General features: G+C 32.5%; 1 protein-coding gene across 1 annotated transcript; it reads right to left on the bottom strand.

The window, feature by feature from the left end:
- Positions 1-14,342: 14,342 nt before the first annotated feature.
- Positions 14,343-15,084, bottom strand: LOC130940181 (uncharacterized). Its single transcript, XM_057868248.1, has 2 exons — positions 14,818-15,084; positions 14,343-14,601 (listed from the first exon to the last, which is right to left on the bottom strand). Exons 1-2 carry the CDS (start codon positions 14,971-14,973, stop codon positions 14,476-14,478), a joined length of 282 nt encoding a protein of 93 aa, XP_057724231.1. The 5' UTR covers positions 14,974-15,084; the 3' UTR covers positions 14,343-14,475.
- Positions 15,085-15,357: the final 273 nt, after the last annotated feature.

Here is a 15,357-nt window from a genome sequence, read left to right as displayed (position 1 = left end):
ACTAAAATTTGATGGTCCCAAAATATTTGTACTATTAAATAATTTCATAACAAAACATATTTTTTAAGTTTTTGTAATAACTGTTAAATAGTCCTTTTCTAATTTTAATTACAAATTAATTCCATATATTTTATTTAATTATAAAAACTATTTTTATTTTATAAATTAATATTTTATCACTCATCTATTATGTTTATTAACAATCAAAATAAAAAACAATAACCAATTAGATCTTCCATTGATCGTAATAAATTTTTTTGCCATTCCAATCGATTAAAAGTTTATATTTGATTCGTGACGTTCGTCCAGGGCTGTGAAATCGTGTTTCTTTGAAAATCAATCGGTTGGATTATCAAAACAATCAATTAAATTTCAGGTTTTTCATAACTCAATCGATTGGACTACAGGTTATCACAAAACAATCGATTGAAAATTGCAAGGCAGCATGGTTTTCGCAAAAATAAATCGATGGGTCATATTATCCAATCGATTGAACGATGACTAAAATGTGGGTTTTTTAAAATTCAATCGATTGCTTATACTATCCAATCGATTGAATGCTTCAAAACAACATGAGGTCTCACAATTCAATCGATTGGTTGTGTTACCCAATCGATTGAAGTCATCAAAACAATATGGATTTGCCTAATTCAATCGATTGGTTGTGTTACCCAATCAATTGGTTGTGTTACCCAATCGATTGAAAGCTTTTACAATTTTTCTCTATTTCTATGGACTATAGAGATATTTTAGTTTAAAAACTCATATTTTTATGATGAAGTAATGTCATTTTCATTTATTATTTCAACAACAATGCCATACAAATTTTATGTCTTGTGAATTATATTTTATTTTATATAATTAATTTATGTAAAAAAAAATCCATATCTTTTTATTTGTTTGCATTCTATTTTGTTCTTTTCATTTGTTCAAGATTTGACCTCTCTATTGAATCTTGACTAAAAAAAAATCATGCAATATATATCAAAGTATTTTAATAATCTGTTCATATATTGCTAAGACATATATGAAGTATATATATTACAAATTTTTAATCAATTCTTCCTAGATTAACAATGGAAGCCCCCTTTTTCAATCCTCGATTAGAGCGATATACAGTTTTTTCAGGAGGCACACAATCCGTTATTTTCTCATTGTAAATCTCTAATAACGTTACTTTCATATTGTGCTCTGCATTCTGAGCCTCCAATATATCGAACATCTGTTTCACAACTCTGGAGACGACACCAGCATCACTCGGCAATTCGCCATTTTGCACGATGAAGAGCACAGAAGGATAATTGGATTTCAATACAAAACATTTGAGCATATATAAAAAGCAGTTAAAACAGGAGAATATTGAATATCTCCTGCACCGCAGATATTCCCTGTACAACTGATATTTTCAGTTGGGGGTGTTTGATATGAATTTCTCAAAAAGGAGGAATATTTCAAGCAACAAATTCCCTGTCAAAAATAAGAACATTCATTACCAGCCAATACATGATTTCAAAAAAGGGTAAATCAAGAGACATTATAACTACTCAAGCATCGAGTCATAAGCCTACACCACTCTCTCATGATACGTAAAGAGATTGATACACTATTCTAATGGTGGGATTGAATAATTGGTGATAGATTATTCACCAATTTATAATGTTAATATGAAAGAAAAGATAAGATTAGAGTATCTAAATCAAAATAAAGTCTTAAAAATTGAAGATAGAATTTTAAAGTTAAGATAGATGAATAATAAGATAATAATTTATAAAAACGATAAGAAAATTGAAAATGGCGTAGTACACAATTCAATCGATTGGGTAACACAACCAATCGAATGAATTGGGCAAATCCATATTGCTTTCATGACTTCAATCGATTGGGTAACACAACCAATCGATTGAATTGTGAGACTTCAAGTTTTTTTGCAGCATTCAATCGATTGGGTAGTATAAGAAATCGATTGAATTTTAAAAAACTAAAATTTTAGTCATCATTCAATCAATTGGGTAATATGACCAATCGATTGATTTTTGTGAAAACCATGCCGTCTTGTAATTTTTAATCGATTGTTTTGTGATAACCTGTAGTCCAATCGATTGAGTAATGGGAAACCTGAAATTCAATCGATTGTTTTGATAATCCAATCGATTGATTTTCAAATAAACACGATTTCACCGTCTTGACAAACGTCACGGATCAAATATAAACTTTTAATCGATTGGAATAGCCAAAAAGTTTATTACGATCAATGGAAGATCTAATTCGTTATTGTTTTTTATTTTAATTGTTAATAAACATAATAGATGAATGATAAAATAATAGTTTATAATACAAAAAATAGTTTTTATAATTAAATAAAATATATGGGGTTAATTTGTATTTAAAATTAGAAAAGAACTATTTAGCAGTTGTTAAAAAAACTTAAAAAAACATATTTTGTTATGGGATCATTTAATGGTCCAAATGTTCTGGGATCATCGAATCCAGTGCCAACTTAGTTAATTATAAATATAGTAATTAGTTTTATTTATTTATGATTTAAAATATTGGTTATTAAATGTTTCACCACATTTAAATTAGGAGGATATACTTTCAGTATCATTGCAACATGAATCACGGAAACTAATTCAATTAGCTTCTGTCTCTTCTCCCTCCTTCCCTCTCCAAATGACTAAAACATGATAAATCACAAAACAGATTCAGAACCATCTAATTTACAAAAAAAAATATCCTAATACCTAGCATAAGCACCATCCACGTAGAAATTTTGGATTCGCCCAAAGGCATTTGGCTGGTTTTTTGCTGGAACCATCTTGGTTCCCTAACATTATTATAATAATAATAACAAATTATTTGACATATATTGAATTGTGATCATATTATTTTTTCTAACGATTTCTGTTTTGTATGAAAACGAATCATGATAGATTAAATTTTAAAAGTTAAATTATTTTATTGGTTCTTATAGTTTTGCGAAATTTTTAATTAGGTCTTTATACTTTTTTTAATTGAGTCCTTGCACCAAAATTTTTTTTAGTTGGGTTTCTATACAATTAAGCTAATTACTATTAAGAGGGACCTAATTGAAAAAAATTATTTGGTGCAGGGATCCAATTAAAAGAAAAAAAAAGTGTAGGGACCTAATTAAAAATTTCGCAAAACTATAAAAACTAACAGAGTAATTAAACTAATTTTAAATATACTATTATCTCAACACCACCGCCACAAACAACAACAACTTGTGTGAGATTGAACATCACCACCATGCGGCTGCTTCTACTTCTTCCACCATGAAACGAATGAGCACCACTGCCAAAGATTCCATAAGAAAGTACAAAGAAGAAGCCTCTTTACAAGAAGCTTTCGCTGAAGCAAAGAGAGAACCAGGGAGGCGTTGGTAGAGGGCGATGGTGTGAGTGCAACAGAGTCGTCTTCTCGCACGGTGTTATCTCTGTGAATGGCAATAATAGAAAGGGTGATCGCTACGGGAAGAGAGGGATGATATTCCTTCATTCACTACAAAAAAATGTTAAATACTGTCGGATTTAGCGTCAGAAGTTAGCGGCAGTTTTACCAACGGATTTGACAATAAATTCGTTGGGTAAAAAAGTTATCGTTGGATTCGATTTTTCAATGGTAAATTTGCCAGTAATAATTAAAGGAAAAAAAGAAAAATTAGTGTGATCATTACCGTTGGATTTAGGAGGAAAAATCCAACAGTAAGGTATTTAAATGAAACGCGCCGTTTTGGTTACAAGATGTGCGTTACTAGTGAATTTTTCTGACGGTAAATCCACCGGTAAAATTGATTCTAAATTCGAATTTGTGAACTCTTCCCCTCCATTTCTGCAACATCGCTTCTCTCCCCCTTTCTCTTTTTCTCTCGCTGCTAGTCCCCACATCGACATGCAACCATTCGCTACCGTTTTGCCATTGACCGCTTTCCACGACTCCAGTTGTCATCGCCGTTGAGGAGCGTCCACGGTCCACCTAGAGCTTGTTTCTGTCATAGAGGATCTTGTTTCTCCTTTATGAGTTTCTGCTTCCGTCGTCCGCCGTCGCTGTCACCGCCACCACTGCTTGCCTCTGTTAATTACGATGCTATCCTTCCTCTTTTATCTAGGTATGTCTTCTTTCTTTCTTTGTTTTATGTTTTTTTTATATTGTTACTATTTGGTAAATCCTAATCTTAATAATTAGGATAATTTCTCTAAGTGTTACGTTAAATTAGGGTCTATCACTCTATCTAGTAGTGCTTATAAAATTTGTAATATTTAACTTTATTTTACTTATTATATAAAAAGAAAAAGAAAGTGATAAAATTTACGTTCGTAAAAGTCAAAAAAAAGAAGATAAAGAAAACTAGTAAAAGAATTGTAATATAACAAGAATATACATATTATCCAAATACATGTTGATTTCAAGTTGTCAAAGTTTTGATTAAAATACATGTTAGTTATCTGATGGAGTTGTATTTAAGAAGAATTTTAGTGAAAAAATATGATAATATGCTTAAAAAGATTAGAATTTTGTGGAAGAATTCGCAGAAATAATTCTGTTTTCTTGATTCATAGAGAGCCATAAATATATTATATTAATATTTTGTGTTATTTTAAGTTAAATTTTAGCATCATATGTTTTTTAGTGTTTAATATATCTAATATATAATGCGGTTGTTACAGTTTATTAACTCTAAATTATGAATGCATGTTTAAATGTAAAATTGGTAATTCTGTTTCTTATGTATAAGCATAATATTAAATCTTGAATAATTGAATATCTTTGGAGAATATTAAATTTTTACTTTATCTATTATGTTTTTATATTAGAGTAATTTTATCAAGTTGTGCATGCTTCATGTTAGAAACAAGAGACTGAGAGAATAATCTGAAGAGTGTATTATTCAGTGTGATCAAAAGTACAATATACAAGGGATATCTATAGGTGCTAAATGAATCAGAGTAATAAAGGCATAGAATCCTACAATTAATATACAGATATACTATATAAATATAGACGATACTAATTGATTCTAATGATTATCTAACATCCCCCCTCAAACTCAAGTGGGAGCTAAGGATACCAACTTGAGTTTGGATAACAAAGTCCGAAAACAAGTCGGGTGATGAGCTTTCGTGAAGATATCAGCAGTCTGATCTAGTGTTCCAACAGCAATGAGACGAACAGCATCAATAAGGATACGTTGCCGAACAAAGTGACAATCAATCTCAATGTGTTTGGTGCGTTCACGAAACACATCATTATGGGCGATCTGAAAAGCACTGCGGTTATCACAAAAAACATCAGTAGGGGACGACTAAGGAGCACCCAGATCTTCGAGAAGCCAACGAACCGAGATAACTTCAGCAGTGGTGTCAGCGAGGGCACAATACTCAGCTTCTATGCTTGAGCGAGCAGTGAACATTTGCTTCTTAGCACGCCAAGAAATGAGAGCATCGCCAAGAAAAAAACAGTAACCAGTAGTAGAACGACGATCAGTGGGATCACTAGCCCAATCAGCATCAGAGTAAGCTTGAAGAGACAAAGAGGAATGGGCAGAAAAATAAAGGCCATGAAATAGAGTGCCTTTGATGTAGCAAAGAATGCGAAAAACTGCCGCATAGTGAGTAGTACGAGGAGCTGACAAGAACTGGCTAAGTACATGAACCGGATAGGCGATGTCTGGTCGGGTGACAGTCAAGTAGACGAGACCGCCAATTAACTGTCGATAGAGAGTCGGATTATCCAAAACAGTGCCATCCATAGGGGAAAGTCGAACATTAGGCTCAAGAGGAGTAGACTCAGTGCGACTATCTGTAATCCCAGCGCGAGTAAGAAGATCTGAAGCATACTTAGCCTGAGAGAGATCGATGACATCATCGGTGGAGATGACCTCGAGACCAAGAAAATAGCTGACTGAACCAAGATCTTTCATCTCAAAAGTACAATGAAGTGAGGCCTTGATCAGAGATACCATCAACATCATCCCCAGTAATGATCATGTCATCAACATACAAAAGTAGAAGAACAACTCCACGTTCACTTTTACGAATGAAGAGGGCATTCTCATGAGGGCTAGAAGTAAAACCAAGACTGCATATAGTAGTGCTGAACTTGTCAAATCATTCACGAGGAGCTTGCTTGAGTCCATAAAGTGCCTTGCGAAGGAGACAAACCTTATGAGAAGGACAAGGATATCCCGGATATGGTTTCATATAGACTTTCTTTTTCAAATCCCCATTGAGAAATGCATTCTTCACATCCATCTGATTGAGAGACCATTTTTTAACCGCGGTAATGGCAAGAAGAGCTCTAACAAACGTAAGACGAGCGTCAGGAGCAAAAGTCTCTTCATAATCAATACCATACTCTTGCGTACAACCTTGAGTAACCAAGCGGGCTTTATAACGGTCAATAGAGCCATCAGAGCAAGTCTTGATCTTGTATACCTATCTACTACCCACAACTTCCTGATCAGATGGAGGATCAACCAAATTCCAAGTGTGTACTTTTTCAAGTGCTTGTATTTCATCCTGCATTGTTTGTTGCCAATTTGGGTTTGAGGAGGCTTCTCTGAATAACTTAGGTTCATGTTGATGAAGGATAGTAGAAAAGCAATGGTAATTAAGAAGATGAGGAGGTAGATTCCTTACCCTAGAAGAACGAGCGGGAGGAGGATGTATGACGGTAGGAGCAGGATCATCGTCCGGTCTGGAATCATCGGGAGATGGAGATGGCAGAAGAACAGGAGGCTGTGGAGGGTCACTCGAGATAGAATCTGTAGAATCATCACCAGGAAAAAGATCAACACTAGGGTCAGTAAACAAAGGTGACTGAGTAGTAGGAATGGACTAAAAGGATGAGAACCGAGAAAACATCTGGTGCTCCCAGAAGACAACATGATGAGATATACGAATACGTTTAGAGAGAGGATCCCAACAACAATAACCCTTGTATTGAGTGCCATAACCAAGGAAACAACACATACGAGCTCGAGGTTCAAGTTTACTATGTTCATGAGGCTGAAGAAACAACCAAAAACTTGAAGAGAACTATAATCTGGGGAGGTATGAAAAAGACGCTCAAAGGGAGTAACATTACCAAGAACAGAAGAAGGGAGTCTATTGATAACATGAACAGTAGTAAGAACAGCTTCACCCCAAGTACGCTCAGGACACGAAGAGGAAAGGAGCATTGCACGGACGGAGTCAAGAATGTGACGGTGTTTGCGTTCAACTTGACTATTTTGTTGAGACGTACCAGGACAGGAAAATTCAGACAAAGTACACTGTTCTGCAAGAAAGGCTAAGAGTTTGGAATCACGGTATTCCATAGCATTATCACGTCGAAAAACCTTAATGACCTTGGAAAACTGAGTTTTAATCATAGTAGCAAAGTTGATATAGATCTGAGGTAACTCATGGCGATTAGTCATCAAATAAACCTAAGTAAAACGGGAATAATCATCAATGAAAATGACAAAGTATCGAGCTCTGCCCATAGAGGCAGTGGGAGCGAGGCCCCAAACATCAGAGTGAATGAGATCAAAAGGAGAGCAAGGAAGAGATGAATTATTGTGAAAAGATAAAGCAGGTTGTTTGGTAGTTTGGCAAAAAATACAATCAAAAGATTCATTTGGAACCTGACCTAAAACACCCTGAGACACAAGAGAACAGAGTTTTCCTAAGGAGGTGTGGGCAAGACGTTGATGCCATAAGTGGAGGGTAGAGGGAGAAGAAGCAGTACAAATATTTGGTACAGGAGAAATATGAAGATTCTCGAGTTCAAACAACCTTCCGACCTTACCTCCAGTCCCGATTATTTGTCATGTCCGAGGATCCTGTACACGACAACCAGAAACGAAAAAAGTGACTTCAAAACCCAGATCAACAAGTTGACCAAAAAAAATAAGATTGAAGTTTAATTTGGGAATATAATAAGTATCAAGAAGATTAAGAGTTGACTGGGATATAGAACCCTTGTGTGTTGCGTGTAAGAGGGAGCCATTTGCAGTATTGACAGAAGGTTCATTTGTAGTGGTAGACATGAACGAGAAAATATTATGCAACTGAGACATGTGATTAAAGCAATCCGAGTCAAAGTACCATTTAGAATTACCTGGAGGGATAGAAAAAGCAGCAGAAGATTACCAGAAACAGAGAGAAGATGCTGAAGAAGAGATGCAATATCAGATAGAGAGACAGGAGACGAGTTGAGTGGACCAGGACGTGGTGGGCGAGTAGGACAGACCGTAATTAAATATCCCGAGAGCTTGCAGTAACGGCAGAACAGCTGTGAACAATGGTAGCTAATATGACCTTTCTGGTGGCATGTGCGATATTCAACAGAAGGATAGTCGGGGAAGAAGTGCACAAAACGGTTACAGTTTTGACAAAATTTACCTTTTCTGTCGGTGGCAGCAAAAACATCTGGCTTTTCTATGATAGTAGTCACAAAGAGCAAAGAGAGGAGAGAAAACGGCAATTTCGGAGCAGAAAATGAGAAATCGGAGTGCAGAATCGGAAAAAGCTCACAAAAAAAACTTTAGGGAGGGTCCTGCTTGTCTGCCACGTCAGCACCATGTCAGCAGTGACATCAGCGCCACGTCAGCAGAGCGATGACACGTGGCGGCGCCTGAGAGGAGCGGCAGGCCATGCTGGAGATGAGGAGAATGCGGGTGGACAACCGGACCGGGTCGGGTCGTTCACGGGTTACTGGGCCGCGAGGATGGCTTGCGTCGCGACACGTGGAAAGGCGAGCATCGTGCGATCGGCACCACGATCCAACGGCTGCGGAAAACTGGAGTGTGAGGAGGGTTGGCGTCGCGGCACTTGGAAGCGTGAGGATCGTCCGATTGGCGCCGAGATCCAACGGCTGCTAAAGCGTCTGGAAGGAGAAACAATGGAGGTGAGCAGCGGATTTCCGGCGGCGCGTGAGGACGCGTCTGGTGGCTTCTGGCATCAATCTTGGCGGCGTTGAAAAACTGACGAAATGAAGAACACGATGATACCGGAGGTGATGAACCAAAGCGTCAAAAATAGATCGAAAAATGAGAACGAAGAGGCACTGTCGGAAGAGAAAAACAAGGAGGCTATGAACAGAATTTCATTGAAAAAAAAACTTTAGGCTCTTGATACCATCGGCTCTGATACCATGTTAGAAATAAGAGACTGAGAGAGTAATCTGAAGAGTGTATTATTCAGTGTGATCAAAAGTACAATGTACAAGGGATATTTATAGGTGCTAAATGAATTAGAGTAATAAAGGCATAGAATCCTACAATTAATATACAGATATACTATATAAATATAGACAATACTAATTGATTCTAATGATTCTCTAACACTTCAAATGCTCAAGTAATGATGTTCCAATCTTGAGGGCATATAAAAGAATGGACAATTTTTATCTTAGATAACAATGATGTTTTGTCTTTGTTTTAAATGAGACTTCAATTTTTATCTTGTCTATAGATGAATATTATGATTAATAGCCACCACACTAACTCATGATTCACATTTAAGGGCACTTCAATTTTTTTTCATTTGGCGATAAGAGAGGCGTAGCAAGGGCAGGTGTTGCAGTTGTCAGCGGTGCTGGGTGGTATGCAGTTACGTCTTTGACAATAGGTATTGAACTATATGATTACTACTCTTGGAGTCAAGTCAAGTGGAGAAGATCAAGAATTATTTGTTAAATATTTATATTCGGTCTTTTATTGTAGTTTTATTTTTCTTATTCTATTAATAAAAGGTATGTTAGTTGTCTGAAATGGTATTTATTATTGTAAATATATTTAATCCATATTTCATATATGTATAGCTTTTTTATGATTTTTGCTGATTGTATTTGAAGTATGTTAGACTTAAATATAAGTGAATATATGTATAAAATAAAATTAAAATGAAAAATTTTCAAAAATTAAATTGTGGGTTCGGTACATTTTAAATTTAATTTTTTTTTTGCTTAATTGAATTCTCTTATTTTTTTAGTTTTAATATTGAATTTTGATATTTGAACTTGTTTGTGAATTTTTAACTAAAAATTATAGACAAATTATTATAAGAAATTATAAAACTTTAAATTTTGTTCGTTTAGAAATTATTAAATTTAAATATTTAAAATTATATATTGAAATTTCAAACAAATTTTAAAAAAAATTAAATTTAAATTTACTGTCGGATTTACCGTAAGTTAAATCTGTCGGTAATAATTTATCAAAAAAAAATCTGACGGTAATAACTTTTAGAATTTCTTCAATTAAGTTTATATCCGTCGGTAATTAGCAGCGGATGAAAAAATCTGTCAATAAATAATTACCAGCGAGATTTATACATGTAAATCCGTCGATAAATTTGACGGTATCCAGCGACTTTCTTATAATGATTGTTGCTTTATTAGAACTTTGGTGCACGAACACAATCTTAGACACTTTGAAACTTCAGTCGCAAAATGCAGTTATTTTTAGATCAATCATTCAGATAAATAAATTGTTAAAAAAACATTAAGAGTTTGTATGGAAAGCTATGTATTAAAATTTATTCAAGAGTTAGAATTTTTTTTCTTGTTATGGAACAAATAAAAAAGAATGACTTGAATTTTTTTAAAAATTTTAATTTTCACTTTTTTCTCATTTAAAAATGAGATAATACTCAATTTGATCCCTCAATTTATATGTTAGTCTTAATTTAGTTCTTAAAATTTTAATTGCCTCTATTTAATGCTTAAAACTTTGCGAATGTAACTCATGTTAGTTTTTGAGATAATTTTTGACACACAAACGTTAACGAAACACTGATGTGGACGGCCAGATACCACATTAGACTCTGTAAAACTATATCGTTTTTGTTTTGGAACTCAAATCGCCCAAAAAAATGCTAATTGGTATTTATAAGTGAAACTTTTCTTGCTAAAGCAAGTGATCCGACGTCAATTTTAGGTTATTTGAGCGTCAAAATGAAAATGGCATTATTTTACAAATTTCATAACATGTATTTGATTGTTCATGTCAACGCTTCATTAATATTTTTGTACCAAAAATTGTCCTAAAGACTGATTTAAGTCACATTTATAAAATTTAGAGACTAAAAAAAAATAATCAAAACTTTAAAGGCTAAATTAAAATTTGTGTACACATTAAAAGACTAAATTAAATATTAACTCTTTAAAAACCAAACCAAAAGAGATTTTATTTTAAAATTATTCTCACACTAAATAAATTTAATATGTCAAATGTAAAAAATATTCCTATTAATTATTTTAATTTTTGTCCAACATCTATTTGATCCTCTTTCTTCTCTTTGTAAAGAATAAAATTATAAAAAAAATAACTCATAAAAATTATTCTACATAAAATTAAATCTCAAATAAAAATAAATTATATTTTTTTAAAAAATAAAATTCTTTCCTCACATTCAAATCATTTCGAAACAAATTATAAACGATAGAACCATTCAAAGGATTTTTTATTTTTTTAATTAAATAAATACAATAATTACTGAAATAAATAATTTAAAAAATATTTATCAAAATATATATTCTTTTCTTATCTTATTTATACTGTAAACGAGATAATTTTACATGTATTTTATTTACAGTGTAAACAAAATATACCGTTATCTCGTTTACAGTATAAACGAGATATATATCTCATTTACACTGTAAATAAGATACATGTATTTTAAAAAAAATTGAAAATAATAAAAAATATTAATAATATCAATAATCCAAACTTTTAACAGTCACAAAAAATTCAAACTTTTAACATATAATTAGTACATAAAAAAGTTAGTAAAAAAAATTAAAATAGATATGTTTGATCAATTAATACTCAAAAAGAGTACATAAAAATTTAGATTAAATTATGATTAAATTGATTTAAATTTGAAAAATAAAAAAATCATACGTGTTTCAGAAAAGTTCCATGATGAGATTAAATACGGTAAGGAAAAGTATGAAGAGCAAATGGAATATTTGTACAATGTGTACAATGGAGGTTTATGGAGTATTAGAGATATAATCATTAGTGTTACATTTTTCCATTAATTGAAATTTTCGAGATGAGTGGTATTATGACATGGTATTAGAGCGCTAGGAGTTCGATCCTTGGTGAACCCCAAAATTAGTATAAACTTTTGGGAAGATGTTTATTATCGTATAAACTTTTGAAAAGATGTTTATTATCCCTAGTATTCGGATGGTTATTCTAGATAGTATGGGGATGTTCATTTTGTAACTCAATAACTCATTGTACACATTGTACAAATAGGTCATTGTCTCTTTAGCGGGTTCCATACGGTAATTGTGTCCATCCCTAAAAATTGAAAGATGAAAAACGTGAAATTATCAACCTCTCCTGTAACAATTGGCAAATGGTTATCTCGTCTTTTGTGTGTTTTATTTATCTCGTATCAACTTCAAGCTTCTCATCTTTCCATTTTAATCTCTTCTACCAACTTTTTCATTAACTAATTGCTTACTAAAAATTTGGATTATTGATATTATTAATATTTTTTATTATTTTCAATTTTTTTAAAAAATACATGTATCTCGTTTACACTATAAACAAGATACATACAAAATTATCTCGTTTATAAGATACACAAAATAAGAGAAATATTTATTTCGATAAATATTTTTTAATTTATTTATTTCAGTAATTATTATATTTATTTAATTTATAAAAATAAAAACATATAACTGAGTTATTATATAGAATAGAAATAGTGAAAAAAAAATCAAACGATCCTGTATTGAAAATTAAAATTTTTTTTCATACATTAAAATTAATTATTAAAATTAATTTTTATATATTTATATATAAATATAATTTAATTTATTTTTAATATATATTAATATTTTAATATATATTTTATATTATTGATATTAATAATTAATTTTAATATATCTCTAATATAATTAATTTTAAAAAATAATAAAAAATATATGAATAAAATATTTCAAAATGATACATGAATACATGATCAAACGTCCTAACATTTCTAACGAAGACTAAATGATAATTAGGAGAATTTATGATTTTTTATGTTTGAAAATAAAATAAAACAAAAAATTAAATAGTACTGAAAATAAATGAAGAAGCACAATTAAAAAAAAGAAACACATGTAAAATGGGATAAAAAAATAAAATAGAATATGAAATAGTGATGGCTCTTACGAACGAGAAAATAGAAAGAGAAGAATGATGAAACAAAAGAAAAAATTTAATTAAATGATGCTGAAAACTGGAAAGTTGAAAAAGACCAATGGAAAAAAAAACAAAGATGAAATGGCGTATAAGAAAAAAAAAAGTATAAAACACCAAACAGTGACAGAATCTTATGAAGAAAATAGAAAGGAAAAGAAATTATATCCAGTTCCGCTAGGGAGATAATGAAATATTTATATAATATGTATAATGAACTATTTATTTGACCTAATATGTATTAATAATGTAAATTAAACATCGTTATTCCTAATTTTTAGTTGTCTGTTCAGTTTTGTGACATGTAACTTCCGTTTTTACTGACCGAAACTGTCGCGCTCCGCCTCCTCGTGCCAACACCCTCGCCGGAAGAACTTCCGCCACTCCTCACGCGATCGAACATCCATAACCTGTAACTGTCAGTATCACCGACGTGAGTTGTAATCCCAAATCCCGCGCTCACGTCATCTCAGCGCGTCTGGGTCTTGTTGAATCACTCGAAGAATAAACAACCATAAAAACTGAGAAAGTGAACATCCAAAATCATACAAAAACGAACATCCAATGTGAACATTTTGAAATTTTGATAGTCAAATAATACGTTCACAGAGAAAGTGAACATCCGACAACAAAAAGAAAACACAAACCGACTGAGATGGAGGTGCTGGACGTCTGGGTTACTACAGTCTCCAAACTCAACTCACACAATATGCGCGTCCTCCCTATGTATGTGCGGACGACGGCGCTAGTCAAAAGAGGGTGGCCTGTGTGGACGATAGCGCCAGTCGGAAGAAGGTCGGCGCAATATCCGACGGCGGCTGGTGACCATAGCAGCACTGTACCGACTTTTGCTTCGAGAAGAGAGTGAAAAAACGTTCACACCGTATTTAAAGAGAGAGATAATCCTAATTTGATTCTATACCTAACGAAAATCATGATTTGATTCAAATTTTAAATTAAAAATTATTTAAAATTAATTAATTATTATAACTGACGAAAATCTCGTCATGATTTGATTCAAATTTTAAATTGAAAACTACTCAAAATTAATTAATTACCTCTAATTTAATTCAAATTTTAATTTAACTTCATTGTACACATTTAAAACTACTCAAAATTAATTAATTACCTCTAATTTAATTCAAATTTTAATTTAACTTCATTGTACACATTGTATAAAATATACATTGGCTCTTCATACTTTTCCAAAGAAAAATAAATATCCCTTACGCTATTTAAAGTGAATAGTATGTAGAGAAAACGAAAAATTAAGTTGTTGTATTGAGTTTGTTCTTGGTTGCTTCAGCGGCATCAGCAGCCTCAACCTGCATCTTTGTAGCCTCAAGTTCAGCTGCACTTGCTTCCTTCTCATTTCTTGCTGTAATTACCTTTGACTGCGTTTCCACACACCACCCAAATATATAATAATAAATAATCAATAAATAAAACTCATGATATTTTGAGTGAAGTCTTATAAATTTATGCATTAAATTAATATTTTAGGTGCTTAGATGAACTTTTCAGTTTGATTATTTTGAGTGCTATATTAGATACTAATACTACTACTACTACAAATGAAAAAGGGTTTCGTTAATTAGATTAGGAATTACCTGACCCACGAAGAAGGCTTTTACATATCTAAAACTTTCTTCTACAGAAACTGCAAAATATAAGCAACCCCTCTTCATGCGAGAGAACAACGAGTTCTTATTCTTCTGATGATGATTTGTCGTCCTCGAGGTTGATGCAGAACCAACGTCTTCCATTGCTATTTGCTAATAATTGCACTAATTACCTTTATCAAGAACTCGTAAGCTCTTTTCAGTTCTCTAAGATGGGATATGTTGAAACTTGAAAGACAATAATGAAGTGTAACAGTGTTGCAAGAAGCTAGTGAGATAAAGTTGCAGATGAAGGCGGTTTCTTTAAAAGGAAGGGGTTGCGATTAGATTAACACGTTTCTAGAATCTGATGGTTTCTCTCTTTTACGTGGCAACTATATGTGCATGCCCGTGACATCATTTTTTTCCTTAATATTCCAGTGAGCCAATTTAAATATTTAATTACTCATTTTTTAAAGAGGAGTGTTCCCATAAGCAACTTTGAAATTTTGTAATTATTAATTTATCATCAATAATATTTTTAATAAT

This window comes from Arachis stenosperma, chromosome 7 (assembly GCF_014773155.1).
Source record: "Arachis stenosperma cultivar V10309 chromosome 7, arast.V10309.gnm1.PFL2, whole genome shotgun sequence".
Taxonomy (NCBI): Eukaryota; Viridiplantae; Streptophyta; class Magnoliopsida; order Fabales; family Fabaceae; genus Arachis; species Arachis stenosperma.
This window is presented reverse-complemented; position numbering and strand designations above follow the sequence as displayed.